The sequence below is a fragment of the Nelumbo lutea genome, chromosome 7 (genome assembly GCF_056320005.1).
Source record: "Nelumbo lutea isolate HS-2025 chromosome 7, American lotus-T2T, whole genome shotgun sequence".
Taxonomy (NCBI): Eukaryota; Viridiplantae; Streptophyta; class Magnoliopsida; order Proteales; family Nelumbonaceae; genus Nelumbo; species Nelumbo lutea.
Genome location: NC_142690.1, coordinates 4107918 through 4127484, shown reverse-complemented (window position 1 = coordinate 4127484; position 19567 = coordinate 4107918). Strand labels below are relative to the sequence as shown.

At 41.3% G+C, this 19567-nt stretch overlaps 2 protein-coding genes across 2 annotated transcripts; both read left to right on the top strand.

The window, feature by feature from the left end:
* Positions 1–218: 218 nt before the first annotated feature.
* LOC148844727 (cytochrome P450 93A2-like) lies at positions 219–5080 on the top strand. Its single transcript, XM_088952803.1, has 2 exons — positions 219–1644; positions 4271–5080. The coding sequence occupies exons 1-2, from the start codon at positions 628–630 to the stop codon at positions 4910–4912; spliced, it is 1659 nt and encodes a 552-aa protein (XP_088808929.1). The 5' UTR covers positions 219–627; the 3' UTR covers positions 4913–5080.
* Positions 5081–8837: 3757 nt separating this feature from the next.
* LOC148844726 (cytochrome P450 93A2-like) lies at positions 8838–10889 on the top strand. Its single transcript, XM_088955807.1, has 2 exons — positions 8838–9881; positions 10012–10889. Exons 1-2 carry the CDS (start codon positions 8949–8951, stop codon positions 10657–10659), a joined length of 1581 nt encoding a protein of 526 aa, XP_088811933.1. The 5' UTR covers positions 8838–8948; the 3' UTR covers positions 10660–10889.
* Positions 10890–19567: the final 8678 nt, after the last annotated feature.

Genomic DNA, 19567 nt, shown 5'->3' with positions numbered 1-19567 from the left:
TGGTCAGTTCGGGTTGGTTTACTTCGGTTTACAAAGTTATAATCCGCAACCGAACCGATCGATCGATTTATGCATATTTCTAAAACGAAACCAATCAAATTAAGTTAAAAACCGGCCACATCAGGTCGAGTTGGGTCGATCTGAATGGTTTTTAACATTCTATGAACAGTCATACAAATCGCTAATTTAAACATTGAAGTGCACACACTGAGTAAATCACCCTATACACTTTGACATACTTGTCTTGCAGCTCAACTAGGCAACCTCACTAGCACCAGATCGTGCACCATCACGTTTAACATCCCTTTTCCTTGTGATGTATGAAGGTGGCTGGGGTCGCACAGATTTGCACAGAAACAGAAATCCAAAAACCGTCATGCTCAATTTGGAAAGAGTACATATATATGTAGAGTGAAAAAACTTGAATATATTTTATATTTCGAAACCCTTATTTGTATTATACATATTTTATTTGTACTCTTTTTCCAAACTGAGCGTCAAGTTCAAATTGTTTTTGTCTTTTCATTTTTCTATTCCTATTGTATTGTGAAAATTTTGGATTTCTTTTTAACAAATAAACCAATTGAGGGTGAAGAAAAAATAAACAGAGGCAAAAAAGTCGCTGAAATGCCATCTATAAAAGGGGGGAGAGCAGGAGTGCAATTTGCAACCTATGACCTATCCCACCAACATCGTTGCCTTAATTGTATCTCATTTTCATCCCTTCCGACAATGGCTGATGACATTCAAGGCTTTGCCATGCTATTCCTTCTAGGGCTCATCTCCATAGTAGTGGTTACACTTACATCCATCTTGTACAAGCGAAGAACAAAACTTCGCCTTCCACCAGGTCCATTAGCTTTACCTATCATCGGGCATATGCATCTCATTGGCTCAATCCCTCACCAAAGTTTCCATAAGATCTCCAACCGCTATGGCCCCTTGATTCACCTTCTTCTCGGCTCTGTCCCTTGTGTAGTGGTCTCCTCCGCTGAAGCAGCAAAAGAAGTGCTCAAGTCCCACGATCATGACTTTTCTGATAAACCAATTACTCTTGCTGCAAACTATATAACATATGGTGCCGACGTTGTCTTTTCTCCGTATGGACCCTACTTTAAATTCATGAAAAAGCTGTGCATGTCGGAGCTCCTAAACGGCCAGGTTCTCAACCAATTCATTCCGTTGAGAAAGGAAGAGCTACAACGCTTCCTACAATCTATATTCAAGAGGGCCTGCACTGCTGAGCCCGTTGATGTTCGCCAAGAAGTCTTGAGCCTAACGTTGAACACAATTACAAGAATGGTGATGAATACGAGGTGCTCTGCAGAAGAAGATCAGGCTCAGGAGGCTATAATGGCGGTGCAAGACGCTCTTGAGCTTGTCGGTAGGTTTAACTTGTCTGATTACATTGGGTTTTGCAGGAATCTGGATCTACAAGGTGTTAAAAAAAGGATGAAAGACGTACGTCACCGGTTCGACAATATCATAGACAAGATCATCACGGAGCATGAAGAGGCCAGGAGGGAGAAGATGGGTGATGGAGGTGATCGCGTAGAGACTCTTCTTGGTTTATTACTTGATATATATGAAGATGAAGAAGCTGAGATAAGATTGACCAAAACCAACGTCAAAGCCTTCATTCTGGTAAGACAGTTTGATCTCGATCTGTTAATCTTTCTCCCCCAAACTCTTAGAAGAACATCTTTTACAAGAAAAATTTATGATAACCAGAAGAGTTTTGACCAATCAAAGAACCCCATGAATTTTAAAGAATATCATCTGATTGGTCACCTCTTTTATGATAACATTTGATTAACTATAAGTTTTTCTGATATCATATCTTTTCGGTATTAAAATCGAATCCATGACAATATATATATATATATATATATATATATATATATATATAATTCCATATAAAAATATGAGCGGTGTCTCAATTGAACTGTCTCTTCTACAACTGCAACTGAAAGGAAACAATTATCAGGGGCTAAAAATATGATGGGACACATTTTCCGTCTTCCATTAATATTCTAAGTCATATTAATGCTTGAAATAGTCAGGAGATGAAATTTGTTTAACGGTTAGTGTAATTGGTTTTATCTTCTTTTTGTCGTTTTCTCACTCAAAACCCCTTTCATTCAACTAAACCCTAACTGCCCTTCATTTCAACCATCTTCTTTGTCTTGAACAAGTTTTTCATCCAAATTTTACCATCCACTCACTCTCTCTCTCTCTAGATACATAGACGCATGTGTTTTGACTTTTGCTATCCAGGTTACACCTTAGAGTCAAATGGTGACAATGATTCATTTCTTCAAATATCTAACTTATTTTTACAATTTAAATCATATGTTGTTTTGTCTTCTAATATGAATTCTCGATCTTACTTTTTTTAATTACAGTTTTCGGAAATTTTTTATCCTCATAATGATATTCAGAGAACGAAAGAAAGAAGATGGGAGAAACGTTGGAGAGAGAGAGAGAGTCTTAAAAGGAGAAAAAAAGTAAAGAGAGAGATGATAGGGGCATGGTTTTTAAAATCGGACCGGATCGGATCAGACAGTTGGACCGAAAAAACTGGGAACTGGTTAGGTGATTGGTTTCAGTTTTCCCCAAAATCAGATTTTCTTCAAAAAAACATTGATTTTGGTCAACAAACTGCTGACCCGGGTGGTTAATCATTTAAACCGTTTGAATGGTTTTGACTGTTTTTTATTTATTTTTTATTTTTATTAGAATGGGCCAATCATTCGGTTCAGATGGTCGGACCGTTTGACCCGGTAACCGGACCCCTGACAGGTTCGGTCTTCGGGTCAATTTTAAAAACCCTGGACAGGGGTCATACAAGTCTGAGATTTAATGTTTTTTTCAAGCTTTAATTTTGTAAGTAGTGGGGACCCATGTGATATGCATGGGTCTTGCAGGTTTCAAAAAAATAGAAGAGTAAATTTACAAACATATAAATAGGAATGACTGGGGCAGGATAGGACAATGTTCCTTGTGGGGACGGGAATGGAATTGAGATTTCTATCCGCATGGAGTTCAGGGCAGGACGGGGTGGGGCATTTGAATTTGTTTTCAGGGATAAGGCATACAAAATACTCCGGATCTACTGTTCACGAGCCATGTCTACCTATAATACACTACCCCCATGAATTGGAAAATCTCCCCCTGTATAATACCATTTAGGAGGATGAGATGTTCTCCTTGTGTAACTGTGATGTTATGTGGGTAGACTTGGTCAGAGTTTATGTGGACAGGAGTTCTGGAATCCATACAAAACCCCTCCCCCATTCGTACATAATGATGTATTGAGAAAAAATAATTAATATTTTAACATTTTTAACGTCTCTCCACCATTAATTCATTAAGGTTATGCTTGATTTGAAGGAAAGGTAGGGAAAGGAAGGAAAAGACAGGAGAACCTATACAAAATTTGTAAAGGTTTTCATACCTTTCCCTTCCTTTCCCTGCATTTTCTTTCAAACCAAACATAACCTAAATGTCTTCTTCAACTTCTAACCATTTTATGTTTCATTGTCTTATTCAGGTTCTATGATTTCTTTTAATCTCTGCTTGCATTTGAAATCCTCCTCTCCCAATCTCAATATTTCTCTCTCAAATACTTTCACAAAATGGCATCTATCAACCGCTCATCCATGCATGGCTAAGGTTTCCAACTTCCAACATTCAAAAGAATCTCTGAACTCATTCTTGCACAGTTGGGGTTTCCAGTTTCCAACATTCAAACTAACTGTACCCATCCAAGTTCTCTTCTTGTCTTGCTCTCCCTTACTCCTAATCTTTTTTTTTTCTTTTTTTGTTCTATAGATTTTTTCTCCTTTATATATTCTTGTTCTAGATATTTTTAGGTTTTTCTTTTGTTCATCAAAGGGGAATGAATTGGCAATTTGTGATTAGAAAGGGGGACTGCTGAGGTGGCAACTCAAGAGATATAAAAATGGTATAACACAGAGTTCAAGAGTGCTCCTTTAGAGTAAGGGAGAAAGGAGAGGCCCTCTAACTAGCCATCTTTATTTTAACATATATTAATAGATTAATGTTTTATTTATTTTAATTTTCTTTTGGAACATACAAAAACTTCTTTTGATAATCAGTTTCCCATTTGATCTAAAAATCTAATTTATAGAGACATAACAAATTATCAATGATGAAATGAAAATGTCCCTCCTCTTTTGTGCGTCTAGATTGAATTTTAACGCTAATACATTATGTGACTACTTAGATTATTTTCATATTTTTGCAGGACTTATTTTTAGGAGGGAGTGATACATCTGGACTGACAATTGAATGGGCAATGTCAGAGCTCATAAACAACCCGCCCGTATTAGAGAAAGCCAGAGAAGAGATCGACTTAGTAGTTGGAAAGAGTAGATTGGTGGAAGTATCAGACCTTCCTAATCTTCCTTACCTCCAAGCAATTGTAAAGGAAACATTGAGGCTTCACCCCAGTATCCCTTTAATTCTAAGATCATCTACTAGAGACTGCAAAATCTGGGGCTATGACATTCCTGCAAAAACCACGACTTTTGTCAACGTCTGGGCGATTGGGAGAGACCCAAAGTACTGGGACAACCCACTCCAATTCCGACCAGAACGATTTATGATTGAAGATGGAAGTAATAAATTAAATCAGATCGATGTTAGGGGACAACATTTTCAAATGCTGACTTTTGGGAGCGGAAGGAGGATATGTCCAGGAATCTCTTTTGCTTTACAAACGGTACAAACAACTCTCGCAAGCGTGATTCAGTGTTTCGAGTGGAAATTTGGAAATGGAAAGAATGCAAAAGTAGACATGGAAGAGAGTGTGTCAATTTCTCTCCCAAAAGCCCATCCTTTGATTTGTGTCGCTACACCCCGCCTGAATCCATTGCCATTAACCTGATTTGAAAAGATGTCTACCTTAGTACCGTGGGGAGAAGTCTTGCTGTATGAAATTAATAATAATAATCTCTGCCCTCATAAATAAGTGGGAGGTAGTGACATTGTATTTACTCACTACTTAATACCTACATATATATAAGTTAATGTACGGCTTTCAATATTTCCAAAAGACCTTTTGTTTTTCTTTTTCTTTTTTTTATTGAATTTATCACAGCACCAAGCTGATTCCATAACAACGTTGGGTTTTAATAAATTAAGGCCCCGTTGGGTTTTAATGTATATATATATATATATATATATATATGTGTGATATGTTATATTCTGAGAAGAATGGGTTAAAAGTATCATTTTGGTGGGGTGTCCTTCAAAATCCTACCGAAATGCTGCCCCTAACCCCTAAACGGCTAAACCTTTTCGTTTCGGAAGAGTGAAGAGTTTGAAGACTGGTCTTTTCACTTTTCTCTTTTTAGTTCTCATTCGAAATCGAAACTTGAAAAAGCCAAAGAGCTAGTTTTCTGGTAAGTGGTGACTCAGTGACTTTTATCTAGTCGGTGATGTCCGTCTAGAGAGTGGAGGCTGGAGGCACATCAGCCATCGCACAACACTTTCGTCATTCGTACGTCTGGCGACTGGATGTCCATTCATCTACCAAGGTGTCATCAATAAATATTATTCTGAAATGTGAAATCTTCGTTCATTTAAATATTTTGATATTTTTATTGCATTTTAGGTTTTTACAATGTTTTAATTGCATTTTTAGCAGGGATATTATTATCATGCATAATCGGGTCCATCGGGTTTGACCCGATTGTCCCAAGAACTTATCAGTTTGGTTCTAGGTTGAAAATTACAGACCCTATAGGGTATGGGTCAGTTCCGAATCCATGAGCTCTTTTGTAGGTTCCAGGACCGGTTCTACCTGGTTCTGACCCAAAACTGACCTGTTGACAGCCCTATGTAAATCCCTTACACCTCTCATTTATTTTCAATTTGGGATTATATTCACACATGAATCCTAACGGTTGATAAGAAAAAAAAATGAAACCTTTTTGATTTTCACCATATCCCTGTTATGTATTAGAAACATCTTCTGATAATAGTATCAAAAGTGATGATGACATCATTGGGAGATGTTCCCAATACACAATGGGAATGTATTATAGGGCTCAGCAAAGGTAAGAAGAAAAATCATAGAGATGGTAATGTAGGATGGCTTCTGGCTTGCTTTTGTAACCTTCACGGGTTGAGAGAATTTTACTTCACTTCGGAAGATTAGGCTATAATGTCAAAATGACATGGTAGGCAAAAAACTTACAACCAATTGACTGACATAATAAAAGTAGGAACCAATTAGGTTGATTTTCACCATAAATTTATTGAAGGTTGTAATTGATCAAAGCCTTTCCTATATCTTGTTTTTCCGGCATCATAAATTTTCCCTACTTTAGAATCTCTGTCTCTATTAATTTGTTTGTTACAAAAGCCACGTGGTAAAACTTATTTTGGTAAAAGCACTAATGGCGGCAAAGAAGACTATTCGATCAGTTGGGTCAAGGTTAGGATCCTTAGGTTATGCATATGAGTGTCCCAATTCTAACATGAACAATGATTGATGTGTTGTCTTGATTGTCAAAACAGGAGTTCGCAGGGTTTGTTAATTACCCATTTGCCCATAATGTTTTAATATTATTGCAAAACATATGAAATATTAATTAGATATAAAACGGTGTTAGGGCATTTTAATAAAGTCAAAAGTAATCATAATACCTGGGATCATGGTTAGCTGATGAGAAAAGTAAGAGTGCCACATACAATGAGTTGATTGACAGAATAGAGAAGAGATTGAACACGTGACAAGTTAAAATTTTGTCCCTGGTAGAACAACTCTAATTAAAGTCATAGCAGTATCTCAACCATCATTATGTTGATTAATCTGCTCCCGAAAAAAGTTGTAAATAAACTCAATCATTTCTAGTGGAAAGGAAGCAAAGAGCAAAGCTATGGATACATTAATATTTCTTGGGAGAAAATTTGTAGAATGAAGAATGAAGATGGCATGGGTCTGAGACTTTTCGCATGCAAAAACAAAGCTTCAGACTGATGGTGGTGGAAATATGTAATGCCATCGGAGAAAGACTTTGAAAAGTAGATATGTTAGAATAAGAAAATAGATGCATTACACGACCCTCCGATACAATGGAGTGGAAACAACATGCCTACCCTTAGGCTATGTTTGGTTTGAAGGAAAAGGTAGGGAAAGGAACAGAAACATCGGGAAATGTATACAAGTTTTATAAAGGTTTTCCTATATTTTCCTTTCTTACCTTACTTTTTCCTTCAAACCAAACACAGTCTTAATGAGTAGGGGTGCTCACGGTTTGGTTAACCAAATCGTGGGGCTTTTTTTTTAACCAAACTGGTACTACCGGTTTTTGGAAAACCGGTAACCAAAATTAAATTGAAGTCAGTTCAGTTAATCAGTTGACCAGTTCGATTCATTGGTTTTAATAGGGTTCGATTATGATATGGAAAAGATATATCGGAAAAACAACTGACAAATAAACTAAAATCACAAACATGATAGCAAATAAGTTGTTATTAGGGGTGCTCACGGTTCGGGTAACCGAACCATGGGCTTTTTTAGTGAACTGAATCGGTAGTACTGGTTTTTGGAAAACTAATAACTAGAACCGAACCGAAACAAATTGGTTAACCGGTTGACCAGTTCGGTTCGTTAGTTTTTCATTTTTTTCTATTTTATAATATTTATTATAAAAATATATAAGTATATAATAAAAAAATTATAAATATATATATATATATTTATATATAATGCATATTTATTAATTTATAATATATAATATAATATATATAATATACATAAATATATAGAAAAACATGTATACCAGTTGGTTCGATTACCTGTCGGTTTTTTATATTGATTAATTGAAATCGAATCAGTACCTTAAATTTTTTAAAAAGACTGAATTGAAACCAAACCGACTGGTTCGTTTAATCGATTTTTCAGTTCGATTTCAATTGATTTAGTTTTTCGACTTTTTTACTCACCCTAGGTGTTATTTATCAAAATCCATGAGTGGATTTTAATTTGTCAAAACTCTTTCCCATAACATATCTTTTTGCATCACAGATTTTCCCTTTTTAATAATATATAGCACTACTCTATCTTAGGCTTCTTAGCATAAGAGATACTGATGTAACTCATATCATGGTCATGGTCAGTAAGGCCGGGCTTTACAACTCTTTTGTTTCTTATATCCATAGCGGTTTGGGTAGTTCCTAGATAACCTTTTGATTTTCAGACAAATTAAATGATGCACTTTTTTGTTTTCAGCAATTCACGAATTCAATGTCAAGGAATAACTAAAATCTTCATATAGATTTTCAGCAAGAAACATACATAAAGAAAATCAAAATTTACGGGAATGATCATTCGCCAACAGCCAAATCAAATCAATCTTCAATTCAGTCTCATGTTTTCCTTTCCCAACCATATAATTATGAGAGGGACACACTAGAGTCGTCACTGACGGCTAGTAAGAGTGTAAGACCCACTTGTTGAATTCAACTAACAGTTCGTTGTGAGACTGCGTTGGAACTTGGAAGGTGACTCCGTCACATCCAATTTCTTCTTCCATTCTCTGGTCTTACGATGGAACTTTTGGGACCCATTTTGACAAATAAAACACCGTGGAAGAATATGGCCGATTAACTTGGAAAACATATTGGTGGTGAAGACAACTTTATACTGATTTTGGCTTGTTTCGATATTCTGTATAACTCTAATTAAAATACTGGACAACTTGACACGATCTAAAGTCTAAAACCCACTTGCAGTTCTCTGACATTTCCACGAATGCAAACATTTGCACTAGAATTAAACTGAGCCAAAAAAAAGTCGCTGAAGTAGCAATATAAAAGGAGGAGAGGAGGAGTAATATTTGCAACGTTAACCCATATCCCACCAACATTGTTGCATTAATTGTATCTCAATCATTTCCATATCCCTTCCGACCATGGCTGACACTCAAGGCTTTGCCATGGATTTCCTTCTAGGGCTCATCTCCATAGTAGTGGTTACATCCATCTTGTACAAGATGAGAAACAAAAACAAACTTCACCTTCCACCAGGCCCATTAGCTTTACCTATCATCGGAAACCTGCATCTCATTGGTTCAATCCCTCACCAAAGCTTCCAAAAGATCTCCAACCGCTATGGCCCTTTGATTCACGTTCTTCTTGGCTCTGTCTCTTGTGTAGTGGTCTCCTCCGCTGAAATAGCAAAACAAATGCTCAAGTCCCAGGAGCTTGACTTTTCTTCTCGACCAGTGCCTCTTGCTACAAACTATATAACATACGACACAGCCGATTTCATCTTCACTCCGTATGGACCCTACTGGAGATTCATGAAAAAGCTGTGCATGTCGGAGCTCCTAAATGGTCAGATTCTCAACCAATTTATTCCACTTAGAAAGGAAGAGCTGCACCGCTTCTTACAATCTATATTCGATAAGTCCATCCTCGGTAAGGCCATTGATGTTCGCCAAGAAGTCATGAGGCTATCAAATAACACAGTTACAAGAATGACGATGAACACGAGGTGCTCCGGAACAAAAGACCAGGCTGAGGAAACTATAATGGTGGCACAAGATGCATTAGAGCTCGCCGGTAGGTTTAACTTGTCAGATTACATTGGACTCTGCAAAGTTTTGGATTTACAAGGTTTTGGAAAGAAGATGAAAGACACACGTCGGAGGTTCGACAATATCATAGACAAGATCATAATGGAGCATGAGGAGGCTCGGAGTCAGAAGAAGAAGATGGGTAGTACTAGTGATGGAGATAATCATCATGGCGTAAAGACTCTACTTGATTTATTACTTGATATATCTGAAGACGAGGAAGCTGAGATGAGGTTAACCAAAGCCAACATCAAGGCTTTCATTCTGGTAAGTCAATTAGATCTGTAAGATGAGTGGTCTTTCAATTTAACAGCTGCAGCTGGTTTATGAATAATACCAAAGAAATTATACAAATGAACGTACGTTATGGGTAATTTCTTTTGATATATTTTGGCAGGACTTATTTTTAGCAGGGACTGATACATCTGGAATGACAATTGAATGGGCAATGTCAGAGCTCATAAACAACCCATCCGTGTTAGAGAAAGCAAGAGAAGAGATCGACTTGGTGGTCGGAAAGAGTAGATTGGTGGAAGAATCAGACATCCCTAATCTTCCTTACCTCCAAGCAATTGTAAAGGAAACGTTGAGGCTGCACCCTCCTGCCCCTTTAATTCTAAGACAGTCGACTAGAGACTGCAAACTCTGGGGCTATGACATTCCTGGAAATACCAGAACATTTATCAATGTCTGGGCAATTGGAAGAGATCCCAAGTACTGGGACAACCCACTCCAATTTCAACCAGAACGATTTATGATGATTGAAGATGGTGGCAGCAATAAATCAAGCCAGATAGATGTTAGGGGACAACATTATCAATTCCTTCCTTTTGGAAGCGGAAGGAGGATGTGCCCTGGACTCACTCTTGGCTTACAAACGGTACAAACAGGTCTGGCATGCATGATTCAGTGTTTCGAGTGGAAGTTTGGGGAAGGAAAGCAAGCAAAAGTAAACATGGAAGAGGGTGCTTCAATTACTCTCCCAAGAGCCCATCATTTGATCTGTGACGCTGTACCCCGCCTGAATCCATTGCCAATAACCTGAGTTAATTAATAAGATATGTCTACGCCAAGGAGAAATATTGATTCATGTATGAAATAATAATAATAATCTCTCCGGCCCGGCCCATTCTAGCTACCTGTCTATGATGCATGCATCTAGTATGTCTAGATTGTCTTTGTTTTCTCTATTTAGAGCCTTAGAGGGAGTACCACTTTCCTTACTTTGTTATTCCTTGTCTCTAAGCTAATATACCCTTTAATTATTCAGTATTTTGCAAAGGCTTTGTTCCAGAAGCACTTGAAAAGTGGAAAACTGTACGTGTGGCCTTCATTTCAATCAAGTTCATTAATGTAGAAACAAATTTTATTATTAATCTTTATTTGAACTGCAATTGTCTTTGCCACATCCTGTGTGTTTTGAGAATGAGATATTTCAAAAACTCTCAGATCTTGTTCCAGTAATTAAACCAGCATGAATGAAACAAGTGAAGGGAAGCAAGCTAGTTTGATGCTCAGGAAAAGAAAAAGACTGTCCAGAATTAGAAACCCATGAAGAATGTGCCCGTATTCATGATCAAAAAGGAAGCTAAGGACTCAATTGGGAATCAAAACAAATTATTGCATGCATAAGATGTTCCTGTGGAGATGCTGTGGCTTTGTGCTGAATTGGCTAAGAGATCAACTCGTATTGAGCCTATTTGTAAATCATCTCATAATGGTGAACGCCCCATCTCATCGAGAAAAAATAAATTTGGGATGCCAGAGAAAAGGTTTAGAAACCCACTCCCATTTCTATTCATGGGTCGGGCTGGACTTTCACCTGTTGTTATCAACATAATTCAGGCCCAAGCCCGATCCTCATAAAAGCCCAAGCCCGAGCTTGAGCCCGAAGCCCAAATTGTTGTCTACGAACCGGAGAGGAGACTAGGAAAGAGAGAGAGAGAAAGAGGAGAGAGAAACCACTGTTGGGGAATGGGGAGGCGTTTGAATATAAACTATTCAATATATATATATATATATATATATATATATATATATATATATATATATATATATATATATATTTTGGTCATTTTTAATAAAATTTATTTATACTATTCAATATGCGATTGCAATATGAATTCCAATATATACTGACTTGAATTTGAATATAAACTAATCAAATTTGTATCTACTTATATTCAATCTGATGCTGCGCGATCCGGGCACTCCTACCTGGCCGAAACTTGGCTCCTAACTGGCGATGGAGGGTACCTGAGGAGAAGGATGAGATGAAGGATCCCCGGGGATTTCGCCCGGTGGGAACACTCCGATGCTTAAGTTAGAGTTCTGTAAGAAAATGGAAAGTATGGAAGAAGCTAAGAATGTAGAAAGCGCAGAGGTTGAGATTACCCTGGCCCCTTGGGGGTTGTGGTACTTTTATAACAGGCCTCCAAATAAGGCATAACAGCCACTGCCAGATCGGGTGCAACCGTCACTGTCCTCCTGTGACAGCCGTTGTTTTCGGGGCTGAGGTGGCAAGCATGGGCCGTCTCTGCCGAATGCGTACCTGTCGAGTATGAGACATATTTCAGAGGTGGTAGGTAGGGCGCCACCTGCCAAGAGGCAGGGGTGCAGCCTCCAGGTTCGGCAGGTGTTGTCAGAGAGATATTTTCAGGACCTTCGGACTATCTTGAGCCGAGCTGCATTCTGTCGAACTTCCTGATGTCGAGGTACTGGTGATGGGCCGAGTTGCTATCTACCCGAGGCGCATCCCCAACAGGGGAGCCAAGGGCACCGGGTCGTGGTGTCCCTACTTCGGGACACCCAAGTCGGATCGGGGTGTTCCCTTGGGAAAGGCTTAGAGCTCATCAAGAAGAGCTCGGGACCCAGGAGGAGTTCGGGCCCTAGAAGGAGCTCGGGATCACCCACACTTGGTGGGAGTCAAGGTTGGTCGGGCGCTAGTCCCCAGCGAGTCGCTTAACCCGTCGAGCGTCCAATGTTGGACTCGGCGAGTCCCTCCTGTCGAGTCACGGTTGTGTTGTTAGGCTGAGCTGTTCGTCAAGCCAGGTCACGCGCACGTGTACCTATGCTACGAGGTCGGGCCGAATCACCCTCCATCAACTGACCCCCACTCCCTGTGCTGGGGGTGCTGACCCAGTGCGGGGAGTTCACGGTGCGCCGGGTGGACTTGACTCAGCGCTTATGCCACACTGTCGGGCAACCCATTGGCCAGACCGGTCTGGCGCTCGGCTCACTCGGAAGGAAAAACCCGGGCTGCGTACAACTCACGCGTGGACGTCACGCGATCTAGACTTCACAGACGCCAAAAAATGCGCTAAACTGATTTCACCTCAAGAGCCTCGCAACCGGTTTTCTTGAGAACCGTCAGATTGCTTCGATCTTGACCGTTGGTGCCCGGGCCTAGCGGCTATAAATAGTGGGGGACCCTAGTCATTTTCTTCCGCCACTAAGTATCCTTCGTCTAGCATGAGTTCACGTCTGGAGTCTTCAGCTCGGGTCTTCTAACTCGTCCAGTTCTAGTTCGGTTGCGTTTTTCCTTGGTGAGTCCCCAAGCCTCCCTTTCTCCTTTTTTAGTTCATTTCATTCAATGTATAGGGATAGTCTCTTAGACGAGCTCGAGGTGGGTACCTGGAGTCAGGGTGACCCTGGTGTTGCCCAACCGTCCCACGAGGCACGGGTGACCTCGGGTAGGCTAGCGTCCACCTCCCACCGAGGTTGGGTGCCAGATCAGTTCAGTTCGTCCACCATGACGTTGGAGAGACTTCAGCACCTCATCCAACACTTCAACCTACCTCAGGAAATACTCATATGGTCTTCCTGCCGGCAACTTCCCTTGGGAGCACAGTCTGGATGAGATCGTGATCTTTAGGGAGCAGCTCGTCGACGGGCTTCGTCTCCCTCTTCTCCCCCTTATCCCCGAGGTGTTGAGACGCTTTAACGTCACGCTGGACCAACTCCACCCAAACTCTATTCGAAAAGTGGTCGGGACTATCTCCCTTTGTTTCGAATACAACCTTCCCTTAGATATAGATATCCTTTGTTCTATTTTGTCAATAAAGAAGAGCGCCTCGGGCGTTCTCCCCGAGCACAGGCGGACTTACTATATGTCCCCTCGCCCAGGCTTCAAAATGTTACATAAACTCCCAAGCAAGGTCCCGGCCTGGAAGTGGGACTACTTTGTAGTCCGGAGCAGGACGGGGTGGCCCTTCCTTACTAACTGGAGGGTGGTTACTCAAGACCCCGGCATTACTCTCGACAGGAAGACGAGGGAAACACTCCACTCATGGGCTCAGGTCGAGTTCGATCACAAAGATTACAATGCCGAAGAGAAGCTCATTCAGGCCGGGTTGAGCCTGGGTAGGTCTATTTTTACCTTAGCATCCCGCTTAATCAGCTAAGTGTTTTCAAGCTTAGTGACACCGAGCTCTATTGCAGGTCCCATGGAAGAAGAGAGGATTACCGGTCAGAGGCTCCTTCGCCAGATGAAGAAGAGGAAGAAGCGAGCCGCCAATAAGCCGCGCATCGAGCCCCCAATTACCCCCACCCATGAGCCCGACCTCCCACAGGTTCCTTCTTCAGGGCCCGGGCTCCAACAGGTTCCTTCTTCGGGGCCTGGGCTCCCACAGGTTCCCATCTCGGAGCCCGAGCTCCCTAATGCCCCTCCAGTGATAGATATGAAGGGGGACTTACCATCTCAGGAGCCTAAGGTGGCGGCAGAGCCAGTCGCTGAGCCAACTGGGGCTGCTGCCGAAGCTCCTAAACCCGTCGAAGCTGCTGCTGAGGCTTCCGAAGAATTGGCTGATCATGTTGTTGAGACGGCGGTGTCCAGCTCGGGGAGCCAGGAGGAGGAGGAGAGCATCCTGATCCCCCAGTGTAGCCTCCAAAAAAGTAAAGAGGCTATCTACCCCGTAGAGGTTACAGACTGGGCCGATCTCACCTCTGGTCAGCTTGGGGCCCGTGCTGCAACCATGCTATGGTGGTGAGCTCACACTCTAAGAATCATCATTTTCCCATTCTTTCATTCTTTTCTCTTTGGTACTGACTGACCTCCTTTTGCCAGGTGAACACCGTCGTGCACCCATTGACCCTTCAGTCTGACAGATATCTGAAGCAAGCTTTGGCTGCTAAGGAGTCATCTCGCGCAACTCATACTAACCTGAGGGCAGCTTGGTGTAAGATCCATCAGTCGGAAGGTGACGTTGCAGCTCAAAAGAGCTTCATTGAAGTTCTGTTGTTAGAGAAGGAGGAGCTAGCCTGTGAGAGGGACAGGCTGAAGGCTGAGGTGGACGGGCTCAGAAAAGGCCAGGAGGCCTTAAAGCTCGAGGTGGAGAGCCCCAAGGCGGGTCAGGAGGCTTCGCAGCTCGAGGTGCATAAACTTAAGGAAGCCAAGGGGGCCCTGGAGCATGAGGTGGAGTACCTCAAAGCTGACATTAAGGAAAAGACCGAGATCTTCGATCAAGTTCTCAGGGAGACAAAGGTCTAGGCCATCATCGACTACATCAAATCATCTAGGTTTGACGACGTGATGTCGCAGGTCTACCGTAGGGGGTTTAAGCTCAGCAAGTGGTTGATAAGGCATGCATACCCCGACCTCGACACAAGTGTCATCACCACCTGGAGGATCACAGACGACATGGCCCGCCAAGCCTTGGATAACCTAGACTCCAAAGAGGAGGGCGGCGATGAGGAGGATGGTGCTACCGACTTGGCCCTTGGGCCACTGGGTCTTATGTGGTGCCGAGTTCTTTTATTAACTCGACACCTTAGCCCTTGGGCTCTGCGAGTGACTCACGGTCCACTCTCCTTATCCTTGATTTTTCCCATGCCGAAGAGGCGACTGGGTCTTATGTGGTGCCGAGATCTTTTATCAGCTCGGCTCCTTAGCCCTTGGGCTCTGGGAGCGACTCGCATTCCACTCTCCTTACCCTTGATTTTGCCCATGCCGAAGAGGCAACTGAGTCTTATGTGGTGCCGAGGTCTTTTATCAGCTCGGCACCTTAGTCCTTAGGCTCTGGGAGCGATTCGCGGTCCACTCTCCATAATATTGTTTAGCCGATATGTGGCCTGACCAGCTCGCTTAAGTGGGTGGTCATTCTGTTGTAAGATGTGGCTACTTCTACATCGTCACTTGAGATTGGCTTCCTGGGTGAGTGCTAGCGAGACCACAACGTACACATTTTGCCCCCCTTGCGAGGGCATAATGTTGTTGTCGGTGTGATTCACCAGTTCAGGGCCACGACTACACTATATCAACCTTGTTAGTGGCGCCGGTCATCCACTCCTATAAGAAGCCACTGGGAGCTCCACCTACGGGGGTAGCACTACTGACTTTAGGTCACCAGCTCGCATAGGAGCCTTGGAAGGCTCGACCTGCAAGGGCGTCCATGCAGTCCGTTGGCCGCCAACTCCTGTAGAAGCCACGAAGAGCTTGTCTTGTAGAGGCGACCTCGCAAAACACGGCTGATGAGGCCTTGCCCTAAATGACTGTTGTTGAGGATGAGTTGATGATGCTCTACTATTGTCTACATCGGGCTTCTCCCATGCTTAGATCTGGAAATTCATACTTCATCTCATAGAATTGCTACACTTCAATCCTGACGGGAACCACTAATGGCTCTACCGTGGGAAGAGCACGGTAGCGGTGTGTTTATCTAGGGCACTGGGGATGCTGAGTTTGGCCTGAACTTGTCTGCTTATCACAGGGGAGTTCTCCAAGTTCATCATAGGTGTTTTTGTCCCCCAATAATCGGTATTCGTTCTAGGTGTCGATGCTGCTCAAAAGTGCCTTTGAGTTCATAAAAAATGGAAATTAGAAAGTGAGAACTTTAGTTTCTAAAATGTGAGATCTTAGCTTTTTGGAAGAAGAGGACTTGGCCTTTTAAAATGTGAGGACTTAGCTTCTTGTAGCATTTCCCACAGACGGCGCCAATTGATGTTGCGCAATCTAACTACTCCCAGTTGGAGGGTGATCTAGCTTCCAATCGAGCAGCGAACTAGATCAATCTACAAGGCAATGGATCAAAGAACTCGGGATGGCTAACACGGCGAGGTCGCTCAGATGCTTAAGTTAGTTTCTGCGAGTTGAATGCTTTAAGAATTTGAAACCTTGAGATCTAGAGAGGTTGTACCTTTTCTTTTTTTTCTCCCCCCCCCCCCCGGGTCTTTGGGGTTGGTGCCTTTATATAGGCATTGTTCAGTGTGGGCCTCACACACCGCATCCAAGATTTCCAGGAGGTCATGCCTAAGCGGTCCGATATCTTCGGAGGTAACCACCATGCACGTTGACCATCCTCTGGAACATTCAGTACATGGGCCAACTTCCAAGAATCGTGGGAGTATCGGGATATGCATGCCGAATTTGTCGGCGTGCACATCTCGCAGGTCTTCACCTGGACCTTAGTCAGGCTGGCACGCCCTCGAGGGAGGTCGCTCCTTGCATCGAGGTCACTTTGACCAATGACGAGGTGTTGCAGGTCAGCCCTGGACGAGGTGCTTCTAGCCGACTTGAATTGTGGTCAAGGTCACGAGGTCGACATAAAGGCAAGTCGCCAGGTCGGGGTAAAGACGAGCTACGATCTAGGACTCCAAATTATCACTTAGGTGGTATTTAGGTGTCATCTATCTGTTCTGAGATGCCATGTGTCACAATGTCATTGGAGGGTTAAATCCGCCCTCATCATTTATATTGCCTGATTTTGGTGCCATAGATAAGATATTCAACAAACCATCTAGCAACACCAAGAATGTGAGATTTTGGTGATATATAGATATTACAATGGGAGATTCATCTTAGTAGCATATAGATATGTGGGGAAAGTTTGGATTAAGTGGCATGGGCCAGCCTAAAACTTATATAAGGGGTATTTGACACAGAGTCATTAGATTTTTTCACTCCTTTGGGAGTTGACAACACTTCAATTAGATCCGCTTAACAATTTCCTAACAAACCTCCTTTGGGAATTGATCTTTCCTTCTATGGTTATCAATGGGTCGGGTCTAGGTAAAACCAGTCCCGAACAAATTATTAATCGGGACAAAATCACAAATCCAAATCTGTCCCGATTAATAGTTGGTCTATTAAGACCAGACCCGATAGACCCAATTGTACTGAAAACTAAATTTGTTTATTTTAAATAATGACTTAAAATTTAAATTTTGATAATATAACCTTAAACTAAATGATACCAACCAAGTTACACCCCTTGTTCCATAGAAAGGGATTGTATTGAGATAATTCAATGTATCAGAATCCACGTATTTGCTTTCCTTTAAGCCTTTTCTCATCATCATCTAATATATTCCATTAGGACCGTATTTAGTCCACCCCTCCCAAGACCCCAGATATTTGGGATCAACATTGGGTGATGGCCTTTTTATTGAGGGGCTGGTTGCAGGAATCCTGTTCCAACATATTCATGGTTGGTAATAGGTTGGCCTAGATGCTCATTTTAGAACCAATAACAAATCACACCACTACAGATTGTAGGGCTGGCAATCTTGATCCCAACCCATTTGACCCATCCAATCCATCCATCATGAAACCCACCCAATCTATGAAAGCATTTTTATAGAAATACTTTTGTAGAAGTACTTTCATAAAAGTACTTTTGTGAAAGAACTTGTATAAAAGTTATGCATTATTTTGCATTTTCTGTAATTTTTCTATTATTTTCTGTATTTTTGCAATTTTTTGGTATTTTTCTACATTTTCTAAAATTTTCTGGTATTTTTCTGCATTTCCTACAATTTTTTGTGCTTTTTCCCCTAATGTTTGCATTTTTTGGTGTTTTTCATGCATTCCCTACAATTTTCTGTTTTTTTTTTTTTGCATATTTTCTGATTTTTTCTGTAAAAGTTATGAATTTTCTAAAACTTTTAGTATTTTTCATAAATTTTGGTAATTCTTTTATTTTTCTATAATCTTTTGGTATCTTTTTACATTTTTTGTAATTTTTCTTCAATTTTCTGCATTTATCTACAATTCTTGAATTTTCAGGTATACAGATTGACTTGACTCGTTTTTGTCACGTGACAGTCTTGAGAGAGATTAATCTCTCAAAATTTATTTTTACGTATACGGGCCATCCCGACCCATTTTTGTATTTATAAGTGAGAATTGGTGGGTTAGTATGGGTGAGGATGGTTAAAGGTCAATATGGATGGGTCAAGTGGGTCAGGGTCGGTTAGGGTTAGGGTGGGTTATGACCCTTTAACTATGACTGGTGATGGGTCATGGTGGGTTGATGGATCCATATGGGTGGATTGATATTCAACCCTTACCCAACCCAACCCACCCATTTGCCACCCCTAACAGATTGTAATGAGTAGAGAAGTTCATTAACCATTCATCTTGTAGATGTGTGGTGGAGAGGGAATTGGCTGATGTGTCAAGGACAATAAGTGAAATAGGTGTGGACCAGAAAAGTTCTGAGAGATGGATGGATAACCCAACGCCCTACCCGTTGGTTCCATAGTGCCAGGTGGGATCACATAGACGATTAGACACATTCACAATTTTATGGTCTTTATCAGGCTCTTAAATCTAATCAACTTGGACAGATGATCTTTATCAGGGTCTGTTCCAATCAGCAAACAGTCATGTTCCATTGTTACTTCAAAGCCATCTCAAAGCTTGGTTTTCAAACAACAAGAAAATAATAAAAGAAAAGATGAAGAGACCAAGTAGTTTCTTTTCCTCTTATTTATAAAGGCCATCAAGAATGTGGAAACTATTTTTGCTGATCCATTAATTATAATAGATACAACCAAAATCAACAATAATATTAACATTAGCAACAAACAATAAAATTAAATTTGCATCATAAATATAACTAACAGTTATAACCTAAAGGGAAAATAAACTTCAACTAGATGCTAATCCTTACTTCCATCATCTAGATAAAATGGTATAACAAAAAACAACAATCCCTACTGGAACCAGCCAATTT

Bases quoted from the DNA above. Each gene is read 5' to 3' on its own strand.
- LOC148844727 (XM_088952803.1), top strand. From the start codon at position 628: ATGCCATCTATAAAAGGGGGGAGAGCAGGAGTGCAATTTGCAACCTAT. The intron at 1,645-4,270 runs GTAAGACAGTTT...ATATTTTTGCAG, and splicing joins ACGTCAAAGCCTTCATTCTG to GACTTATTTTTAGGAGGGAG.
- LOC148844726 (XM_088955807.1), top strand. From the start codon at position 8,949: ATGGCTGACACTCAAGGCTTTGCCATGGATTTCCTTCTAGGGCTCATC. The intron at 9,882-10,011 runs GTAAGTCAATTA...ATATTTTGGCAG, and splicing joins ACATCAAGGCTTTCATTCTG to GACTTATTTTTAGCAGGGAC.